Source organism: Acanthochromis polyacanthus, chromosome 11 (assembly GCF_021347895.1).
Source record: "Acanthochromis polyacanthus isolate Apoly-LR-REF ecotype Palm Island chromosome 11, KAUST_Apoly_ChrSc, whole genome shotgun sequence".
Classification (NCBI taxonomy): domain Eukaryota; kingdom Metazoa; phylum Chordata; class Actinopteri; family Pomacentridae; genus Acanthochromis; species Acanthochromis polyacanthus.
Window position 1 is genome coordinate 36148609 of NC_067123.1, and position 23077 is coordinate 36171685.

At 40.2% G+C, this 23077-nt stretch overlaps 1 protein-coding gene across 1 annotated transcript; it reads right to left on the reverse strand.

Annotated features, from left to right (window-relative positions):
- Positions 1-3496: 3496 nt before the first annotated feature.
- On the reverse strand, positions 3497-22659 carry recql4 (RecQ helicase-like 4). The gene is made up of 28 exons (XM_051956081.1): positions 22124-22659; positions 21934-21967; positions 21111-21214; positions 20599-20745; positions 20334-20488; positions 18823-19852; positions 18658-18740; positions 18472-18571; positions 17628-17793; positions 16758-16868; positions 15484-15645; positions 15302-15394; positions 15079-15215; positions 14910-14993; positions 14226-14414; positions 12592-12774; positions 12183-12384; positions 11792-11985; positions 11387-11470; positions 9278-9415; positions 9074-9193; positions 8714-8951; positions 7490-7619; positions 7156-7316; positions 6716-6893; positions 5806-5959; positions 5614-5722; positions 3497-3790 (listed from the first exon to the last, which is right to left on the reverse strand). Exons 1-28 carry the CDS (start codon positions 22205-22207, stop codon positions 3669-3671), a joined length of 4692 nt encoding a protein of 1563 aa, XP_051812041.1. The 5' UTR covers positions 22208-22659; the 3' UTR covers positions 3497-3668.
- Between the last annotated feature and the right edge of the window lie 418 nt (positions 22660-23077).

A 23077-nucleotide genomic window follows, 5' to 3' on the forward strand; every position in this document is an offset into this window, starting at 1 on the left:
CGGAATGCTTAAATGTTGCGGGATGTCACAATAAGATACTTTTATTGCCAAAGTAATACAACAATGTTGTTAATCCCTCCCAGTCTCCAGTGTCACAGCATGTAGTTGTCAACCTGTTAATGATTATAGACTAAATAGACTACTTTGCCACAGCCAGCTTTACGTTTCCTTGTCAGATCTAAATGTATGCTGTAACAACCAAAGCAACAGCAGTCTTGGTCGAAGATAAACATGCCCTGGAGTGGCTGTTGACTGTGTGTTGATTGTTGATGTCAAACTTTAGTTGACCTACTCAGAAAAGAATGTCTTGTTGACCCAGTTATTTTATTGCAGCTCCACCCACAGAGATGTGAGTGGATCTCAGTCCTCTTGTGCAATCGTTCCCAACCACTGGACTGCACAGAGACAATAAAAGTGGTTTATTGTGCATTGTTTTTCTGGCGGAGTCTGCAGGGCATTTTATTTTGAAAAATGACTAGATCGTCTTCGCTTGCTGCTGTGCTTATTTCCCGCTCTTGATGTCAAATGAAACCATCAGTGGTCTAGTGTTAGTCACTGAGTGTAGATGTTTGACATTGAAGGAAAACCTCGCTCTGTAGTGTTGCAGCATCCTAGCTTAAATAACCCTTTCACTGACATTTACAGACGAATAGATTAATAGATGGTGGAAGACAGCCATGATAACTGAGCAGTTAAGGTTTGACATCATCTCTCAGCCAGGAGGCATCCCTACAGCTGTCTGTCACAGATGACAACTTCATTTCACTCTCAGTATACAGAGTATGCACTCACTGAATGGATTTCTTCACACTCTATGACATGTTGTCAGAGTTGAAGCTGATATGCAAAAGACAGAATCCACCGTTAAAGCCCAACGAAGAGACAAGATTTTTAAAACTGCTGATAGAAACACAGTTCTTAATGTCATCAGGCAGGGCGTTCCACTGAGCCGTAGCTTCTACAGAAAAAGTTGACTGCCCAAAGGTGGTGTGTTGAAAAGATATCTTTGTGGATTAAAGAATTGTTCCGAGCCATACTGAATAAACTGGCGCAGCGGAGGACAAGCTTGTACACACTCCAATCTGCCTCAACCTTTACATTTGTGATCAGATTCTGGCCCTGATGACGTTCAGACAAGACGCACGAAAATTTGCCTCACAACCATACTTAAAGTATAACAGGAAGTTGGCCATTTTGAATTATGTGTCAAATTTTGGACCATTTTTTGTAACAATTTTTGCACTTTTTCAAAAGCTATAAACTCAAGCAAGGTAACCCTGACAGAGCTCAAATCAGGATGTTGCACCAGGCATGGTTGATCAAAGGTTATCGAAATGCTCCGCAAAAGTCTGAGGGTGTGGAAATGGCGCCTGTCAGAATTTCGACAATTCACCATGACACAGGAAGTGCTGCATAACAAGCTTGTTCATGCTCCAATCCGTCTCAAACTTCACATGCGTTATCAGACTCTGGCCCTGATCACATTCACGGACAAGAGGTACAAAAATTTACCCCATAGCCATATTTAAAATGCAACAGGAAGTCGGCCATTTTGAATTATGTGTCAATTTTTGGACCATTCGTTTTAAAATAATTTCTGCACTTTTTCAAAAGATAAAAACTCAAACAAGGCAACCCTGACTGAGTTCAAACTTGGCCAGGATGTACACCAGGCATGGCTGCTCAAAGGTTATCAAAATGCTCTGCTAAAGTCTGAGGGTGTGGAAATGGCGCCTGGCAGAATTTTGACAATTCGCCATGATGTTGGAAGTGCTTCATAACTATCCCGTACATGCTCCAATCTGTCTCAAACTTTACATATGTGATTAGAGTCCGGCCTTCATCAGAAAAACAGGACAAAATACACTCTCAGTCGCAGTGCCACCTGGTGGATTGACAGTAAATACTGCATAACAAGCTTGTACATGCTCCAAACTGCCAGAAACTTCACGTGTGATCAGTCTGGCCCTGATGACATTTACAGACAAGAGGTACAAAAATTTAAGTCACAACCATATTTAAAGTACAACAGGAAGTCGGCCATTTAGAATTATGTGTCAATTTTTGGACCATTTTTTTAAAAACAATTTTTGCACTTTTTCAAAAGCAATAAACTCAAACAAGGCAACCCTGACTGAGCTCAGACCTGGCCAGGATGTACACCAGGCATGGCCGATCAAAGGTTATCAAAATGCTCCGCTAAAGTCTGAGGGTGTGGAAATGGCGCCTGGCAGAATTTTGACAATTTGCCATGACGCAGGAAGTGCTGTATAACTGCCCTGCACATGCTCCAATCTGCCTCAAACTTTACATGTGTGATCAGAGTCCGGCCTTCATCAGCAAAACAGGTCAAAATGTACTCTTGATCGTAGGTACTCTTGACATGGTGGACATGCTTGAATTCGCTGAGCAGCAAGGATGCGAGGACCCATTCAATGCTGCTTCCAGCTTTAATTAATTTTAATTCTGCCTTAAAATGTCTTAGATGTAGCTCTGCACTGTTGCTTCTTCTAGAATATACGGATCATTGAAGCCCCCACCTCTCTCTTCAGTCACCCCTTCTCATTTGCTGCAGCTGGAGCACACCAGCTCACCTACAACTCAAACACTGTAAAACTTCTCTACACTAAACAATGGCAAGTTGTAATATTGGAGTATTTCAGCCATACATGGAAACAGAAACCGATTGGAAAGATTGTATCCTTAATCTAAACCCAGAAGTCTGAACCCATGTATTTGTGACTCTGACTCTATAAACTATGGTTTTAAGGTGGAAATACTCTGTCATGGCATCTGGCATGTCAATAGAATAGAACAATGAGTTCCGCTCTGGTGACACTCTGGAAAGTAGACTTTTTCCATTATTTGCTGAGCGTTACAGGTGAACATTGAAGCTTCTTTCATGTCTATATAGTGCAGAAGAATCCGACAGTTTGCTTTGTCATTATGTTTAGCAGTCATGAGGCAGTACTCGTGACTGCTGTTTTCTTTTCACTTTATAAATGACAAACACTACCAAACTAAATTTAGCAAGACTAACAAGAGCAACTGCAGTAAAATGACTGAGAACTGCAGATTCATTCCACTACTGCTTTGGACAGTGAATAAAAACAACCATAAACTTAATTTTCTATTCACATGATTCACGTGTCACATGAAGTTGAGTAAATATTTTACAGGAGGGGAAACATTCCACACATGACTTCAGAAAGCAGCTCATGGCCAACAACAGTCACTACTCAACACAAGGTTGTATTTGTTCTCTTATTGCTCGTTGAAAGTTTCTTCTCCTGCCAAAGGGGGTGCATGGTCTGCCTTTATTTTTCTCTCTTTACTTCCTCATACCGTTTCATACACAGGGCAGGACTTTTCTTTGAGGCTTCAGTCATTAGATCAAACAAACCCACTCGGTTTCTGAGAATAGTTAATAAAAAGCTCATGTTCTCCCGAGTTTCTGATGAGATCTGTTTAAATAAATATCATTGAAAGACCAAACTAGAAAAATAGAATGATTTTAATAATTAGTTCAAACAAAGTAAATCTATTAAACCAACATATAAAACAAATACTATGAAGGAAAACATCAAAAGTTAAATAGTTCAACGTGGTGGAATGTCCGTATGAAACAGCTGGTGTTTGAGGGAGTGAATGCACGTACGGTGCATTAATCACTTGAAGCGAATGATCTCCTGAGTGGCCAGTCTGATGAGCTGGTTGAAATCAAACTGGATGTACTTCCTCCAGAAACGTCTGTCTTTGCCGTAGGTTTGAGCAGGATAACAAGGACTGCCTGAAAGACAGAGCGGTTTTCATCTTTACGGAAGTCCTTAATTGAGAGTTCTGCACTTGATGAATGGACTTTAGGTGGAGCTTGTCGCACAGAAGTGAAACACGAAAAACTTGAAATAAAAACAAAACACATTATATAATTACTAAATATACTGTCAACTTTTTCTCAGTTAAGTGCTGCTATGAAATACATTCTGTTCGTTAGCTCTGGATAATGGATTTCTCTCGTGACTTTAGTTCTGAATTGATGCTATCTTAATTTTAAAAAAGTAACTGAACTGAATAATTGAGAGTCGCAAAAGGAAACTGGAATTCAAACTCTATAATTCTGGATGCAAGGACCTACAACTCTTTTGTTGCTAGAACACAAAAGAAAACAAAAGAACTGTTGAAAGCTCAACAGTCAGCAGGTATTCTTTTCAGCATTTAAAATCTGAGAAAATGGTTTACAGATCAAATCGAATCCTTGTTGAACTTCTGACCTCAGCTCAGTGCTGCCATGAAAAAGACAATTTTTTAAAAACTGCAAAGACTTGCACAGTGAAGCCCATTTTCTGAGAAAAAACACATTAAACAATGGAAATAAATCAACAGAGAAAAGGACAACAGACAAGACATGTTGCTCTTTGTAAATATTGTCTTGTGTTCCTACCTGTTGTTTTCCTGCAAAGAAAACCTGACCTACATGTTACCGTCATTTTACCATCTTTACAGATGTTTTTGATAACGCCCCTTCTGCTACCACACAAAAAATGAAAGAATGTTTCATGTAATAATGTATTCTGAAAGTTGTTTTTCCACATCATAACATTTACATTTATAACAGAAAGTTTTTGTTATTATGACAAACAAACGCATCCCCTTATAACCCTGTTAGAACAACATACACAATGTCAACTACACACTGAGTCAGTACATGAGTGCATGAGATCAGGTTATTGGGAAATCAGACACAAATTTAGATGATCCCTTATTGATTATTTATAGCAATTAAAGTCTGTATCTAATAGTGTGTAGATTACGTTTGTAAATTGAGAGGCTAAATTCTTGGAGTCACACCTCAGTGAAACTAAACATTTCTAAACTGGTTCTCTAGTGACCTCTAGAGGTCTAAAGGTTCAGTCCTTCTGGTTGCTGTCACTGATAATTTGCCACCTGACTTTGTAATTGATATTCTGTACAGGCAGAGAATGGCTTAGTAGATGAGTGAGTATGTCATCTACAGTACATGATCCATACACTGGTTGAAAGAGTAAATTCTGCAACTAAAACTTATTAAGGTGAAATTAAACCTACACAAACAGATTTTGTGAGAAAACGTAAAAAGAAAAGTACTACTTAGGTGTGAAAACTATTTTGCTAATGCATTAGATTAAAATATATTTTTGCTCTGGGGGGACACCTGTGCTTGTTTGTTATGTAGGAGCACACTCAGGTGTGTGTGTAAATACGCAAGTATTCCAGCTGTATGTAAATCATTGGAGGAGTCTTTAAATTCTGGTTCAATAAAAAGAAAAGCCCTGCTGCTCAGTGTGTCAGGATGGGACTGAGGACACGACTTCTGTTCCACCTCCTACCTCAAAATCTTACATCTGAAGCACTAAATAAAGTGAGTGATGAGAGAGACGAAGGATCTCAGCATCAGAATGGAAACAAGCATCCTCTCTTCCTTTTTTTCCCTCGTCCTACATTTTTACTCCATGGGAAGAATGCACAGCTCTGCGGGAAATTGTCTTGGGAGATTGCCATTGTGTGTGTGTGTGTGTGTGTGTGTGTGTGTGTGTGTGTGTGTGTGTGTGTGTGTGTGTGTGTGTGTGTCCTCACCTATGCCATGCAAGATTCTCGCAACAGCTCTTCCTGAAAACTTCTCATCACTTCGGTTGCAGAGGAAACTTCTAATGTCTGCTCTGATCTGATTCTCCCAGTCCATCAGCTACAAACACACACCATCAAATGTAAGCCACAACATCCACAGATGTGAATTCAACTAAAACTTTCCAAATGTGTGTTTTTCACCTTAAACTTGTCGAGTTCCTCGAGCTCCACCGGTTTGAGCGAGTGTTCTCTGTCTCGTCTCTTGTCAAAGTATTCAGAGAGGAGGTTTTTCAGCTGCAAACTGCGACTCTCGTCCAAATCATCTACACAGGACAACACACTCCGGAAGGCAACACTGGAACACAACACACACAATGGTAATGTAGGCAAGTTCACAGACAGACAATGGATAAATTGCACAAATGACAAAGGACACAAACAGTCACACATCAAGATTGGGGTAGGATAAAACTAATCAGAATGTCAACAGTGCAGCTGGTTAGCTATTAAAATACAGGCCTGACAGTTTCACAGGAATGATATTCATGATTAATTAGCAAAGGTGCCACGAACATTTATTTTCCTTCTTGATTGATTCATCATTTTGTTTTGGGGAATTGTTTTAATAATAAACTGTAAGTAAACTGTGATAAACCACATCACAATTTCCCAAAACTCAAGTTTCCCAACAGTCAAAACCCTTTACTGTCACAGAACATCATATCACAGACTAAATTTACAAACATTTAATTTGCCTGTTTTACTAGATCAATAAATAAAACGACAAATAGCTTCAGCTTTAATAACATGGAAATTTGTTCAATCAAGATATTGTGTGGAGCTCAGAAAACTTTATTTTAAGCTTAGACAAAGACAAAAAACAGCAAAAAAACCCCACAACAAAACAAAACAAAACAAAAAAACCAGCAACCATCTATGACTAAAGGAAAGACACTGAAACATCAGTAAAAGTCCCATTTGAGTCAGATTCACAATTTATCTTTCAGAAATCTGAGCAGAAATGACTGTAAGCTGCAATAGAAATTAACTTCGAGGCGCTTAACTGAAAAAATAAAAAGCCAGTGCTACTTAAAAAAAAAACAGATGGTACCTCTTGAAGGCTTTGAAACAAGCTGTGAGCTGGTACAGCTGTGTCCTCTCTTGGTCCTGCACTCGATTATGAAGGAACTGACAAACTCTGTCCATCTCTTCATCGCTCAGGTCGCCGTAGGAACGGAAGTAGAAAGAAGGGGAGGAGAACTCAACGAGGACGCCGCTACGACCGCCAGCTGAAAAAATATTTATGACGGCGATGATACACGATAAAGAGTCTTTGCTGTTTGTACTGACACCGACCCACAGTCACATTCTAGTTTTGAGTGTTTTTAGGGTGATTGTGTAAGGCTGTGTGTAACTCTACCACAGTGTGATGAAAAAATGTAAGGACAATCATTAATATAAATGAAAAATGGAAAGTTTTGTGAAAATATGTTAAAATTGGATTATTAAAGTTAAGTACATTACAAAGACGCCCATAAAAAAAATCTTTACCGGAGCTCCACTGCAGCTGTCTGAGTCCTCTCTTCACGAGAGGAAGCTGCCATCCCATAGTGTCCGATACCTCGACGACATCAAACTCCAGCTGATCACACGCCTCCACCTGCTCTCCTGCCATCCGTTTCCTGGCCAAAACCACAGCGATTGGAGGGCAACTGTGGAGAAGAAAATGGTAAATAAAACACAAATTAGATCTCTTCTTGCCCATATCAGTTGTCCAATGATATCCTGATGATGATTACTACGTAAAGAAATGTACATTTGTGATCATGTAGCTTTTTAAGGGCACTCTACAAGAAAATCTCTAACGCAGGCAAACATTTTGTACATTTTAGTGATTTTCTGCAGCTGTCTCGGTCCATTGTAGCAGCTGATTTTACACACAGACAGCGTGGGATGGAGAAGCTCCACAAAGCGCTGAGGATGAAGCTCCAGATAGCAGAGCAGCGTTTCCACACCTGGAAAAAATACAAAACAGTCAGAACTGATAATTGCTTTGTTCACCTAATATCAATTTACAACTTTTCTGTTTTTTTTAAACAATTAGAATAATATTAACTTTATTTATATAGCAGCCTGAAGAACAGCGTTCACAAAGTGCTTTGACGGTTAAAACATGCGACACAGAGACAACCAAACAAGCCAGAGCAGTCAATTAAAAATAAATAGTAAAAATTACAATAAATTAAATGAATAATTTTCTAGATTTGCATGCAACTTAAACAAAGGAAGTAGGCAATTTTAAAATTAAGGAACAAGATTGATGGTCAAGATAAAAAGTAAAAAAAACACCATACAGAATTAAAGAACTGTAGAGACGACATCATACTAAAGAACCAAGCAGCTAAAAGTAAAATAAAATGAGAGAACATCTAAAATACAGAATAGAAAACTATAACTAATTGAAGCTAAAAGTAAACCTCACATAAAAGCAAGTCCATAAAAGTGGGTTTAAAGAAGTGATTTAAAAGAAATTACTGGCTCTACAAGCCTCATCTGCTCAGGCTGGTCGTTCCAAAGTCGAGGTCCTGATGGAAGAACGCTCGGTCACCTTTAGATTTAAAAATCGGCTTTGGAACGACCAAAAGGATCCACCTGAGGGTCTAAGTCTGCCAGCAGGCTCATACAGGGTCAACAGATCATAAAAGTGATCAGTAAAATCTTAAAACCAACAGAGAGCCGATAAAACTGATTCTAACTACCTTTGTTCTGCTTGTTTGCTTTTTTCAGCGTCTTGAATTTCAGTTCATTTCCAAATATGCCCAACTAAAAATACTGCTGATTTCTACACTGCACTCCCTTTGTTTTCACTGGATGCAGCACATCTTGTACCATAGCCACTAAATTGTCATTTATTTTGAATTTACACGAGTTCTCACATCACACAACTTGACTAGATTACCATTTCTGGACCGTTCGGGTGCAAATTCTGCTTTAGTACATCAAGTTAGAAAAGATTTTTAAACATATTTTCAGATTATTAATCTTTCCGTGTGCCTACCACCACACTAATGATTCTTTGCTTTAATTACTGCCGCATGTTTTCACTCACCTTCCTCTGTGATGTCCAGAGCCTCTACAGTCTCTTGGATGGGAATTGCTCTCTCATGTGTGTGACACACTCGCTCTCTTGTCCAATCACTGCTCTCCGCTTCCAGGTCTTTCTGCCAATCAGCTGCCACATCTTTACCTGGCTGCTCTTCTTTCCCATCCTCCTCTTTTTCCTCCTTTTCCCATCTTTCATCTCGGTCCTCTTGGACTGGTAGCTCAGCCAAATTGAGATTTGGTGCCTTAAATAGATAATAAAGTAAAAATGATCAATCTCACACTTTTTCTTTCATTTCCTCAGTTGCTTCAGAGTTGCCTAAATTTAACTCTCTTTCATGAATTGACTATAAAACATTTTAATCACCTGAGTAGCAGCAGGTTGTGGTTGATCTGTAGGCAGCAGGTCTTGTTGAGTCGGAGGATTCGGGCTGCTCTCCTGATCGCACGCATCCATCATCTCCAACAGCTCCGAGTCTTCAACATCCTACAAACACAGTCATTTTTACTTGAATTTCTGTAGTGAGGAGTCCAAACCCCTACGACTGCAGACACCCAGAGGAGGAGTCACCTTGAAGAGTTCCTGTTGTTTCTGGTGGATCTGTTTACATTTGCATGCTGGGAAAACTTTCTGGATCAGTCGTTTCACTGTGTAGTAGTCCACTGTGTCTGCGTAGATGTGGCGACGCAGCTCATGGAGGTCCCCACCCTGCACAGACACACCAAAATCAAAGACACGGTCAGTTTTAGTGTCAAGAGGATTTTCACGTGCAAGGAAACCGGCGCTGTGATTCAGTACTTTACAGTAAACGGTGACAAGGGGAAAGTCTCTGAAGAAAGAGGACAAAATTCAAAAAACAGCAAAACAAAGTCAAATAAGCAGGAATAAAAGCAAATCCAATTAATTATGAAGGTTATTAAAAGGAGTAGATATATTTACTAAAAGCAGGAATGTGTGAATTATTTGCTGGAGAATGTGTCAGATTTAGGGCTGGCCCAAATACTGGTTTCTGGCCTCCGAATATTCGGGCCCTATAAGATGAATATCCGGATATTCGTTCCGTCCCGTACCGTCCGGGGGGGGGGGGGGTGTTGGCGGCGGCGGAGACGGCCCGAATATTCGGAGCCGTTCGTCTGGTCTCCCGGGTCCACATTTTGCCCTCCTTTAGTCTTTAAACTGAAGAATTCCCAAACACCGGTCTTCAGCATCTTGTCTTGTGTTTATGCAACGAAGTGAAGCGTGACTTCAGAGTCGGCAGCCACCCGGCCATTCAGGTGGTGTTTACAAACACCAATGGAGGAGCCGAAATGAGCCGAAGAACACGGTGGGATGAGCCGAAAAGGACCGAAGGCACAGGGAAGAGACGAGCTCCAAATATTTTCGTCTGGGGGGAGGAGGGGGTGATCGACATATGTGTATATGTTATAGACATATGTGTATATGTTATAGACATGTGTGTATATGTACGGATAGTGCCGTAGCGAACGAATATTCAGATATTCGGGATATCCGGGTCCAGCCCTAGTAAGATTACGTGTTAAATGCATGTATTGTAAACAGCTTGAAATGTACAAAGGATCATGTTAAACTTATTTAAAAATCTGTGTATTAATGTAACGCATTGAGTTAATTTATATGTTGGCGAGTGAGGAGAAAGAGCCAGTGTCACAGAGAATGAATTTATAACTGAAACAAATAAACAATATCATGGAGAAATACACCAGCAAAACCACATAGACTGCACCTAACAATACAGATGCTTAAATATATGACTAAATGTGACGTATTTAATTTTAAAGAAACCAAAAACATTACAATTTTATGATGAGCACTATCAAAAAACAGATATACAGCATAATGCATTATATGGCTTTAAAGGTGTAATAGTTCAGTGTATTGTTTTATCTCTCAGTGTGATGACAGTGAGTTTTATTGTGACCCACAACAGCCTGAAGGTACTTCTAGTCACCGATTATTTCCTCAAGACTTCGCATGTGGCCAGCTGTAAAACTAAAGAAGTTAAATAATGTGTAGGTATTGATTAATAACAGGATGTAAATGCTGGATTCAACATAGGGTGAAATCACAAGTTTATCTGAAGTGCAAAGATAAAAGCTTTATTTAATTTTGCTGCTGGTTTAACGGCACAACCAGGCAGCGTCTGAAGATGTCTGACTTTAAAATAAACATTATCACGAGTGCAGAATTTGACAATCTGTCCGAGCCTGAGGGAAAACTACAAAAAAACACTGACTCATTTGTAGAAACAAGTACACCAAGTACAAGAAAGTTAAATCAACATCAGGAACGTGCTGTACAGTTTGGTAAATCCTCCCCACACTGGGCCACTACTTCCTCATAACACAGTGAATAATGGATGTGAGTTTAACACTTTAACAACACTGGGCTTTTTCTTTGCTTACACATCTACAAGCTGTGTTAAATAAAGCTGCTGTTTCTAAAAACTTCACCCCCAACTAATCTGATAAATTATCTCAATTGTCCTAACATTACTGTCAATTGATACACTCGCTTTAACACTTCATTCATTCATTTACATCAATAGAATCAACAGTCAGATAACAGTGGTGTTATTCATTGATGCATTTTGTGATGTGAAAGCTGAAATGCTTTAAGTTTCTCTTTGCTTTCTTCCTAAATTAACACTTCAATTCTGACCTCAGGATCCAGGAAGAGGTGACAGTGAGCCGGTTCTCCGTCTCTCCCTGCCCTCCCGATTTCCTGAACGTAGCTTTCAAAGCTCTGAAAAAAACGTGCAATATGGAGAATCGTCAAAGTTTGATTGAAATATGCACTGAAAAAGAGATACCTGCAGGTAAAAGTCCAAAGGAGAGATCAAGAAAATATGAATCTGTTAATAGGTTTCAGAATGTTTATTCAATATTTTTAATGACAGTGAAACATCAATACATGGACGAAGAATAAGTGATTTCAATCTCCTTCACAGATCCTTCATTCCTGTTGGAAGTAGGCTTGATGTTTAGTAAGATTCTAAACATTTCATGGTGCTTTTGTGTCCAGTATGAAGAGACTCTGTTTCAGATAAATCAGATCACTACCAACCTTGGGCATATTGTAGTGGATGATACCACGAACGTCAGATTTATCCAGGCCCATTCCAAACGCCACGGTGGCCACTACGATTCTGAGCTCCCCGCACATGAAGTTGTTCTGAACACGTCGCCGCTCCGACCCCGACAGGCCGGCGTGGTACGACTCAGCCTGCCACTTCAGCGGTTTACGGATCTTCTTCCGCGCTGAATACAGACATAGAATTGGAAAAACAACAGACAAAGCCAAGTGAAGGACACAGAAAGATTACAATATTAAACAAATGCAGGGATACAACACATACTTCCACACCACGGCAAAGGTTGCATTTACATTCCACTCTTTCTGATACCATGTTTATTTCTCTCCCAATTTAAAGTAGTAAATCCTGAATAAAACGTACCCAGTTCTTTCTTTCTCTGTCCTATAGGGTTGTTTTGTGTCTGGCTGCTGCCACTGACTTGGTGGTTTTCTTTCACCAGAACGCCTTGAAGGCAGGTTCTGAGCAGCGCTGCCACACGAACAGTTTCCTCTCTTCTGGTGCAGTAGACAATGATGGAGTCCAAACAACCGAAACGATCACCTTTTAGCAACGAGACTAAAGCCTGAAAATGTAAAGACAGGAGAGACACATGGGGAACATGAGAGAGCTGCAAATTTTACTAGAAAGACACACGGCCAACTACCTAAAAAAGTAAAGAGTTCTGGGAAGGGGAAAAGGAAACCACACATGAGCAGCTATAAATATGACTATGAGATTTCTGCTCTGCACCGAGTTGGTCATAGACATAAAAACACACAAGTCATCAGACCTGATCCTTTTCTCCGTCCATCGACACGGACAGATTCAGGTTCGGAGGCACGGCTGCAGATCTGACTGCGATGCCGTCTTGATCGCTGATGTCCAGATGTTGAGCGATGTCCAGAGCAGTGGACAGAGTGGCTGTAGCTGTGAGTCCGAGCAAACACCTAACTCCCAGACGCTCCCGTAGCACCTACAAAGAAACCCCACAATAAAAAGCTTTAAACAGCGACAGACACAGCATATGCACTTGGTGGACGCTGGTTTGAAGAGCCGTCTATGTTCCTTTACCAACCTACCGCAATCTTTTCCCTGACTAACAGCAAAGCAGCTTCTAATGCAGACACATTTATAGTCTGAGACATGCTTCTGAAAGTCAGTGTAAAAACATTTGTTTGCATTCATGAAAATGTCATCAAGGCAGGCACTGAAATTAGTTGACTTTGTGCAGTAAGTAGGGCTGGACCCGAATATCCCGAATATCCGTTTGCTATGGCACTATCCGGATATTAATTTGGTATCCGAATATTCGCCCCCCCACCCCCCGTCGGACATTACCAGGCAGAAAGAATATGCCACGTTACTGTCTTCCCTCCGCCTTCGGCCCACATCGGCACTTATCGGTTCATCTCTTCATGTGATCACATAAACATATACACATATATGTCTATAACATATACACATATGTGATCACCCCCTCCTCCCCCCAGACGAAAATATTCGGAGCTCGTCTCTTCCCTGCAACTTCGGCCCATTTCGGCTCATCCTGCCGTGTTCTTCGGCTCATTTCGGCTCCTCCATTGGTGTTTGTAAACACCACCCGAATGGCCGGGTGGCTGCCGACTCTGACGTCGCGCTTCACTTCGTTGCATAAACACAAGACAAGATGCCGAAGACCTCTGCTGAAGACAAAACGAAGGCAACGAAGGTCGGTTTACACTGGGTTCAATCTGTCATCAGGAAATGTTGGCCAGAACTTTATAAAAAATGAAAAAGGATCAAAATTTTCGGGCCGTCTGTGTCACAAGCCGCCGCCGCCGCCACTACCGCACCTCCGCCACCCCCCTCCCCTCCGTCGGATGTTTAGGGGCGGAACGAATATTCGGATATTCGTCTTTAATAGGGCCCGAATATTCGAAGGCCAGAAACCACTATTCGGGCCATCCCTAAGTAAAAGTGGCCTCAAATTCACATTTACCATTGAAGGCTTTGCTTGTGCATGTGTGCAATTCACTACAGAAAAGACAACTGTGACATCTTTTTAAGCCATAATAAATAGGAAAAGCACTGTTCTGATAAACTGCAGAAACAGAGAAACTCTTTCTTACTGTCTATGATTCTTACAAACTTTAAAACCCCATCCTTGGGTCTACCAGCGTTTACCAATGGAAAAGCCACACATGATTTTGTGTTCTTGCTACACTCAATACGTTCACATTGTTTATATGTGTTCCTAAAGTATCTGTACAGTAATATCAGCTGTTGGTTTCATTGCTAATCATCTGACATTTAAACAACAACTAACTGCATTTGCATCTGATGATGTCCGACTTTATTTTTCTTCTCGTGTACAGGAGGACATCTCAAAGAAAAACGGGGCAACTCTAAGACCAGAAAAGCACTCACTGACCAGCAGTAACCCACCTTACAGAGCCTCAGATAGCAGGGCCTGAAATTGTGCGACCACTCAGACACACAGTGAGCTTCGTCTATGCAAGCAAAGGCCACAGGAGGGAGCTCCTGAGCCGACGGCAGACACCCTGAACCTGAACCTCCACCACCAACCAGAGCCTCTGGAGAGAGGAGCAGCACACACACCTGGCCTGACTTCACCTGGACAAATAGATGACAGAGACAGCATGAAAATACTGCTCTATATATTACTGTGTCATCACATTATCTGAGTACAGTGTAAGAGAATTCAGATTAGCTGTTGAAGCACTGAGATACTGAGATGCTAAACTGTGTTTGTAACATTCAATCCATAAGGAAATGAGGCAGAGAAGAAGTATGAAAGACAAGGTTTTTATTAGAGATTTAAAGTTTTACAGAAAGGTTGGAAAGATCCAACTTCCTCTCATTGAAGACTGACTGTAAAAACCTAAAGTTATATTCAGCACCGAATGTTAATCCAGCACAATACAGTTTTTTTTTTCTCTCTCATTTACATTCTGTACATGTCACTGTATGCAACTCACTGGAGCATGCATGACTGTATCCGATTGTAGAAACACAAATTTTTATTATGACCTTAACAAAGAAGAAGCTTTGAATGTGGACCAGTGATGTCATGCTAATACCTGAATGTCGTCCTAATGCGTGCGTTACCTTTTCTATCGCAGCTTCTCTCTGTTTCATCGTCATGTTGGAGTGGATGCAGGCAGCCTTCAGCTTGGCAGGCAGGCCAGACAGCTACACACACAACAACAGGACATTCATAAAACAATCTGTCAGCAGCATGACAATGTGCATTTGCTCTTTGCTCTCGAGTGTTTACCTGATCATCCATTAGAGAGACGAGAGGTGAAATGACCAAAGTGATGCATTTTGATCGCTGAGCATACAGATAAGCTGGGAGCTGATAGCACAATGATTTACCCATCCCTGTAGACAAGACTACGAGGGTAGAGAGGCCTGAAGGTAGAGGTAAAGAGAGAAACGTGTTTGAAGACATTATAGATACACAGATGTATGAACTCGTGTGAATGCGTTCTCTTTACCTGAGAGGATCCTCATGATGGCTTCCTCCTGTCCTGCTCTAAACGACTGATAGCCAAGTTCTCTCAGAGCAGAATACACGTCATCAGGTGTTTCTAAGCAAACATGGACAAACATATCACTTCTATATCTATTTGTACTTAATCACACAGGGCTTCTAATATACAGTGTTAACATCACTCACCCTGAACTTTCCCATCTTCTGTGGGACGATAAAGCGGCTCCATTGGAGGTGGAGGAGCGGGACGTTCATAGTCGGGACGAATCACATTCAGCAGCACCTCGTCGCTACGGTTACCGTCCGCCATCTTTTCCTGTTGCTCCTCTTTGATGCTGGGAGACGCCCCTGAAATACATCAGGATTGAAACACGGTGGGAAAAAAGGATGCTAACACGAAACACTAAGATAAAAACTGCAACTCAAGGAAGAAAATCTTGTGTTTACGTGAAACTGAAGGGATGAAAACTGAATTTTATTTCATTAATGAGGCCATGTATAATTTTTGACAGTATATTTTCCAAGGTTTCAATTACATTTTTATGTTGTATTTAGCATTTTAGATAATTTTAATTACTGAAATTTATAAAAACAAAGAAATATCATCCCAGACAAATTGAACACTTTAGGCAAAAAGCAGCATCTGTAGTGTGGTATTTTCTGGCTGCAATATACTAAATGTAGGAGTTGATATAATTATGGCAAATGCTGTTAAACTGAAGAATAGAGTTTAAATTTATTCATAAATACAGAATGATGAATATTCTAGTAATAAACTGATGTTTGATGGGATGGTGTGTGTCTGTGGAGGACACACAAACACACAAACACAGAAGGAAGATCACAAAGAATAACCGGTAACTTTGATGCGAAGATGTTTTAGAAAATGATATGTGGAGTACTCAAAACACGAGGGTGCAAATTTAAAGCTATATAACTTTCAGAAACATAACAATACATAAAGGTATAATATGCATGAAATCTATCACAAAATAATGAGGGTAAGTTGTGGTGCAAAAAGGCTGAACATGCTGGGTATGTTTTCTGCAAAACACGACCAAATGACAACCACAAGTCTTCTGTAGGGAATGATCCAGGGATGAAATATGATCATGTGGCATTATGATCTGATCAACAGATTTAGAAACATAAAACAGTGTCAAAACTATCACTCCTACCATACGCCCTATAGTCGTAGAAAAATGACCAACTCTCACAGCATAAAAGACGAAGCAGAGCTCAGTATCTTTACTTTTTCTTGTGGTGTTAATCACTGCTAAAAACTACTCCGGGATTTTTGTCGACAAATAAATCCTGCTGCCTCCGAATGCTGATTTCTCCTGGTGATTTTTTTTTTGAAGATTTTTAACATCTGAACATGGTCAAGTCTTAGATTCTGCCCCATGATGTGTGACTTAGATTACACTTCATCGCATCTTCACAAAAAGAAAAACACATACCCAGTGGCTGAGGTCGCAGCGTTCCCGTCGCCCTGGCGACATCCTCCAGCGTGGGCAGCTCAAATGGCTCCTCTTCAGCCGCTTTGTCGTCAAGAACAGGAGGTGGAGGAGCTGCAACATAGAGATCAGAGAGAAACAAGTCAAAACATCTGATGGTAAATTGTTTATGAGCACACCAGCAGCTGAAAACACGTAGAAAAACTAATACTGATCATTTATACCATCAGACAGATCAGACATAAGGAGTCAAGGATATCTACTATGACCCTGACTGGCTTTAAAATGTTCACAGAAGCTGATATATATGCATTTAATGACAGATAATATAATACAAGTTACATAGTTATTATGGAATGTTATTTTCTAAAAAAAAAAATCCTTATATTGTTATCAGTGCAGTGATAACAAGACGACATGGTCATCAATGTCCCCCGCCATATGTGATGTCTATGAGTCTATATCCAAAATAGTGATAAAGGGCCATAACTCTGTTAAATATTATCGCACAGGTCTCATTTTCGAACTTGATCAAGGTGTCCATGGTGTGAAGCTACACACTAAATTTCGTAATCCTAGCTGTAATAGTTTCCGAGAAAAGCTGTCCCCTTCATGTCAGACGGATGGACGGACAGACGGACGGACGGACGGACGGACGGAGGCCAAACCTATATCCCCTTTTCCACTTCGTGGAGGCGGGGGATAATAATATTCAAAAAGCAGCTGGGCCTAGCTGAGATGGAATCTGGTGATTCATCATTTTACAGTTTTTTAACTACAGAGTTGCACCTGGCTTTCCTCTGGAGAATATACAGTAGACAGTGTATATTTTAAACCAGAGCATCCAGCTGCATTTGTGTGTCACTGCCTGACCTCGCCCCTTGCAGTCGATCGCCCAGTGTCCGGTCCCTCCACACTTGTAGCAGGTGTCGCCCTGTCGATTGAATCCCCCTCTGAAGCCGCCTCGCCTTCCTCTGCCAAAATATCCGCCGCCTCCACCAAAGCGCTCTCCTTTCAGCTGGAACTTCTGCATGTACAACTGTAACACACACAAGAGATTCTTGGCGCCAAAGAAGCACAAAACAGACATTTTTATGACTCTGAACACATTTGGTTCTGTGACTGAGTCATGTTTAACAGGATGAGCTTGTTGTATTCATACTCTATGCTCTCAGCCATGTTCTGTTAGAGTTTTTATCCTGTTAAAAGGGAGTTTTTCTGTTCACCATGTGCTTGCTTGATTGAAACTAATTAATGCCCCTCTATAATACACTGTATGTGATGTTTAATTGCCCAGAGATGACTATTTGTACTTTTTACTTCTTTCAGTCCTGTAAGTTTGTGTTATTATTCCTTTGTCTCAAATGGAAATAATTTCAGATCACATTCTAAATAAATAAAGGCAACCTGACTTCATATTTCTGAAAGAAAATAAATAAATATTTAAAAAAAAGAAAAAATACACCATCTCCATGAGAATTTTAATGGGAGGATATATTTCATTTTATTTTGAAATTAACAGTAAACAATGATGATTTGTGACATTTGAGAGGAACTTATGAAGCAAATCAGTCTAATTAAGGTTCCTAGCAAGCAGGAAGATCCATTTTAAAAAAAAATCTACATAACATCGTGTAGTGACTGGGGAGTAAACACATCAGCATGTAGAGTGTGCATCCTACATGGAAAAATTAACACTTTCAATACAAAAACCCACCTGTTTGCGGAGACCGACTCCTCTCAGTGCATACCCTTTGACATGAGATTTCTTCTTTAGATTTATCTTCACAAAGTTTCCCTCCACGCCTTTCGCAACTCTGTCAAAGTGAGACAGAAATTAGACAGACTACAAGCAGAGATTCTTCGGCCCCATTTTGCAGTTCAAATCCTCGTTCGTTCTCACCTGGCTCTGACAGACTGCGTCCGATACGTTCTGTTCAGTCCAAATTCCTCGTCTATTTCTCCTAACAGGTTCTCTTGGGGCATCTTGGCAGAAATAATAAATCAGCTCAGCTTTATTCAATGCATTTGCACCAAAATGACATGAACATTACTGCATCCTACTCACCTTTTTCGGTCCCTTGGTTTCTTTCTTCTCTTCACCATCCTCTTCTCCTTTATTCTTGCTTCTCTTTTTCTTCCCTGCTCCTCCCTGACCTGAGCTGGGGTTTACATCAGGGCTCTCCTCTTTCTTTTTATTGTTCCTTCGCCTCTTTTTCTCTCCTTCTTCTTCTGCAGCATCTCCATCCATGTCATCCCCCTCTCTCTGCCTCTTCCTCCCTCTCTTCTTTGTACCTTTGGATTTTTGACCATTCTCAGTGTCATCTTCAAGTGATGTCTGTCCTTTTTCCTCCTCCTCACCTCTCTTTCTTTTCTCCTTCTCTTCTCCTCCTTTTCCAGCATGTCGTTGAGCAGATTTCAGTGCAGCTGTTTTATCTCTTCCCAAGTCTGGTGATCCTTTTCTTTGTGATTCCTCTTTTCCTACTCCATCACCTCCTTGTATTTTCTCTTCTATTTCTCGTTCCTTTTCTTTCTCTGCTGCTTTCTCCACATTGATCTCCTGGTTGCCAGCTCCAGGCCTCTCCTCAGCTTCCATCTCTCCAAACACCTGACATCTCTCCAGCCACTGCTTGTCCACAAAGCTCAGCCTGCTGGCAGGAGAGGGTCTTCCTCTGAAGCCTTTACCTACGATTCCTCCCCTAAAACCTCGAACAATCTGCGGGCTTCCTTTAAAGCCAACTGAAGTTTCAACACCTGCAGTATCAAAATCCCGACATGGAGTTCCTAACGTCTCTGGATTTTCTCCCGAAGCTCCTCTACTTTCATTAAACTTTTCTGTGACTGTGGCATCTTCTTTAGGAAATCCTACAGTACATGAAGGAGATAAAGATGACAAGAAGGCAGAAGATCTGGCTGGAGAAGGAGCTAAAGTGGAGGCACCAAGATGTGAATTAATGCTGCTACTAATACTATCACTAGCAGCATCTGCAGGTCCATCACTGGACTGTCTGACGGGTTCAAATGGTTCAAACGGCTCCTCAGGCTCCACTGGATGAAATGTCTTTGAAGCCAGGGATCCCAGGAATGGCTTAATTCTTCTAAAAGCAAGAACACAATGACAAGGAGGACTCATACAAATCATAATGGAGTGGTTGCATTCAAGGTTCATAGACAGTTGTCTGATTTAGAAACTTAAGCTGGCAGCGGCAAACGTATCGGCAGCGTTGATAAATGTCACGGCACAAAGGTGTTCTTTACAAAAGTAAGAAAGATGCTGCAATATCAGGTACTTGAAACTCCAAATTGCAAAATTTTTCAGCCATTTCATCAATGCAGCGACCTTTAAACTACTATAAAAGCATATCAGACAAATAATATTAAGAAAATTATCATAAGAGAAAATCAAAACAGATAGAGATAATCATAGTTGTAGATTAAAAATGGTTGCTGAAAAAATAAAAAATACCGAAAAGATATGCATCTGTGTGCAGCTGACATATTACAGTTTGAATATTTTGCAAAAATAATCCTTTAATCTTAAGGTAACAGGCAAATACTTTCATTTTTTGTCTTAAATACCTTGGTGAGAAGGGGCTAGATTCAGGGTCAGCTGTGATCTTTGCGGAGGCAGAAGCAGAACTGGGGCTGTTTGTTCTTACGGTTTCTCCATCTTTCAAGGAGTTCAGAGGAACCCGACCAGGAAAGTACGATTTCTTCAGCGAGGCAGGTCTCTCCTTCGATAGTGAAAGAAAAGAAAAATCTCAACAACAGATCTAAAACTCAATAAATAACTGTTATTGTCATCTTTCTAGAATGAGTATGGTCAGGTTTTCTTCCCTCTCACCTTACTGAGAGAAGCCAGGTTGTTTTTCAGCTTTAGGCCATAATACTGAGAGGAAGCCTTGAGACTGTCTCTGTCCTCAGATGTCAGTCTGGGAGGAGCCACTGGTAATGCACTGCGATTCAAATGGGCACCCCAACAGTCTGACTCCTAAATCAACACAGAGACAAGGACAAAAATAAGTGGCTGGACTTATCTAGGAAAATGAGGAACGAGCCTAGGCCAAAAGAATACGCAGTGAAAGAATCAAAATGTCGCTGGGAGCGGCATGGCAGGTGGAAAAAGGAGAGATGTCATTAATATTAGAAGTTCACAATTTATGCTGACATACTGGGGCAGAATAAATCACACCCTGCAAATCTTTAACTGCCAATCTTCTGTTCCACTCCAGCCCAAAAGGTTGAATTAATCTATCTTTAAGCTGGTTTTTGAACTGCCAACAAACCTTAATGAAGAAGGTAAAGGATGGATGACAAGGGTAGAACCAGGGATCTGATCAGACTTTTTTTCAGTACCTTCTGGGTTTTGTTGCGCTCAGCTGTGGCTTCAGTGTGACTGGCTGTATCACTGCTGCTGTTCTCTTTGGCTTGTTTCAAACTGCGGTACTCTTTATACAACTCTGCGAGAAAAAGACACAAACAGTTATTTCTGTCCTTAAACTTTATGGAATCACAGGAGTGAAATAATAAAAGATAAATCCGTTAAAAAAATAAGGAAATCAATGTGTAAATATAAAGATGAATAAATAAAAAGATAAATAAATAAATTTATAAATATGGAAACACAAAGGTATATTTTCGTCTGCTTTCCCCTCTTTATATTTTCCCTTATTCCTCTTTATATTTACACATTTATTTCCTTATTTTTTTTACAGATTTATTTTTTATTCCTCTTTATATTTACACATTTATTTCCTTATTTTTTTTAACAGATTTATTTTTATTCCTCTTCATATTTACACATTTATTTCCTTATTTTTTAACAGATTTGTTTTTATTCCTCTTTACATTTACACATTTATTTCCATATTTTTCAACAGATTTTTTGTTTGTTCTTTGAGTTATTCCTCTTCATATTTACACATTTCCTCATTTTTAACAGATTTATTTATTTTTTATTTATTCTTCTTTATATTTACACATTTACGTCCTTATTTTTTTAAAACAGATTTATCTTTTATTATAGCACTCTCTTGATTCCATAAAACTTTATTTATTTATGCTGCAGATGGAAATATATTTATTATAGCACTCTCTTGATTCCGTAAAACCTTATATATTTATGCTGCAGATGGAGATACGTTTGTCTATGTGTGTTGTGTTTGTGGTCTATACTCACTCCTGGTCTCTTCTGGAGCCTGGTCAATGTCGTCCTGGAAATTAAATGAATTCAGCTTTTATGACAGCAAACTGACAGCAACAATACAGCACAAATTACGAACAAATGATCCAGATATTATCATTCAGAGCAGTGTGTTGTTCATGTGCTTCTAGCTAGCTAGCCAGCCAGCCAGCTACGTGAAAATCACCTTGTTAGGTTTCCTCTGGTGCTGTTTGACGAACCCCTGCTCCCAGCCTTTCAGCAGGATTTTTACCTCATTGTAGCGATCCATGGTGACCACAGGGTTGATAAGTTATTTACAATTACTTCACCGGGTTCACAATTTGACTTTCTAACACCGCACGTCGTTTAATGTGCTGCCGCAGCTAGTTTACGTTATAAACGCGGCGTCTTTTCTCTCACTTTTCAAACATTAGCAGCGAAAGCGTGTTGGTGTTTAGCAATTATTAGCTGCTTTAGCGTCTAAGAACATCTCTGCAGGCTGGACACAAGAATAAAGTTAGATTTAAATTCCGTCCATGTCCTTCCTTCTTATTTCTCTGTTTACAATTTTCCCGCGCCGGAAAAATGACAGCCTGGGTTGCCAGGTTCCTTTCTGTAATCCCCAATCTCAAAACAGCAAGCTCTGCTGTTTCAAACGCTTATTTCAAGCAGAAACACGTTTATTAATGGCGAGCAGGGATGAGAACAACGGCCACTATAATAGGTGTGAGTCAATCGCATTTGCGCAGTCATTTTCAGTAATTAATAAAGAGCCGCCAAAGTGGCGAACATGCCCTCCCTCTTGGCTTCCGTACAGACACCGCCTCCATTCTTAAAGGAACAGAAGCACTAAAAAGTCTCCATTTACTTCTCCTATGATTATTCCCTAAGTTTGATCTAGTAGTTTATAAATCACATTCCATCATCAAAATAATTTCCTTGGTGATGCAAATTCTGAAAAGACAACATTTTAAACATACTACACCATAATATTTGTGCATGTTCAGCAACGTGTACAACCAGTTGCACTGTGTTTATGATTCCTGATACACCAAATTAGCTATCTTTTGAAGAATAAGCTATCCCAGTGTTTTCATATACACTTGCACACACAATTTGTTTCCCTACTAGATGTTATATCTTGCATTTGTGCATTTCC

Coding starts and splice junctions, on each gene's coding strand:
- recql4 (XM_051956081.1), bottom strand. CDS start 22,207: ATGGATCGCTACAATGAGGTAAAAATCCTGCTGAAAGGCTGGGAGCAG. Junction 21,215..21,933: donor GGCTCCAGAAGAGACCAGGA/GTGAGTATAGAC, acceptor TTTTTCTCGCAG/AGTTGTATAAAGAGTACCGC. Junction 9,194..9,277: donor AACAACAGGAACTCTTCAAG/GTGACTCCTCCT, acceptor CTGTGTTTGTAG/GATGTTGAAGACTCGGAGCT.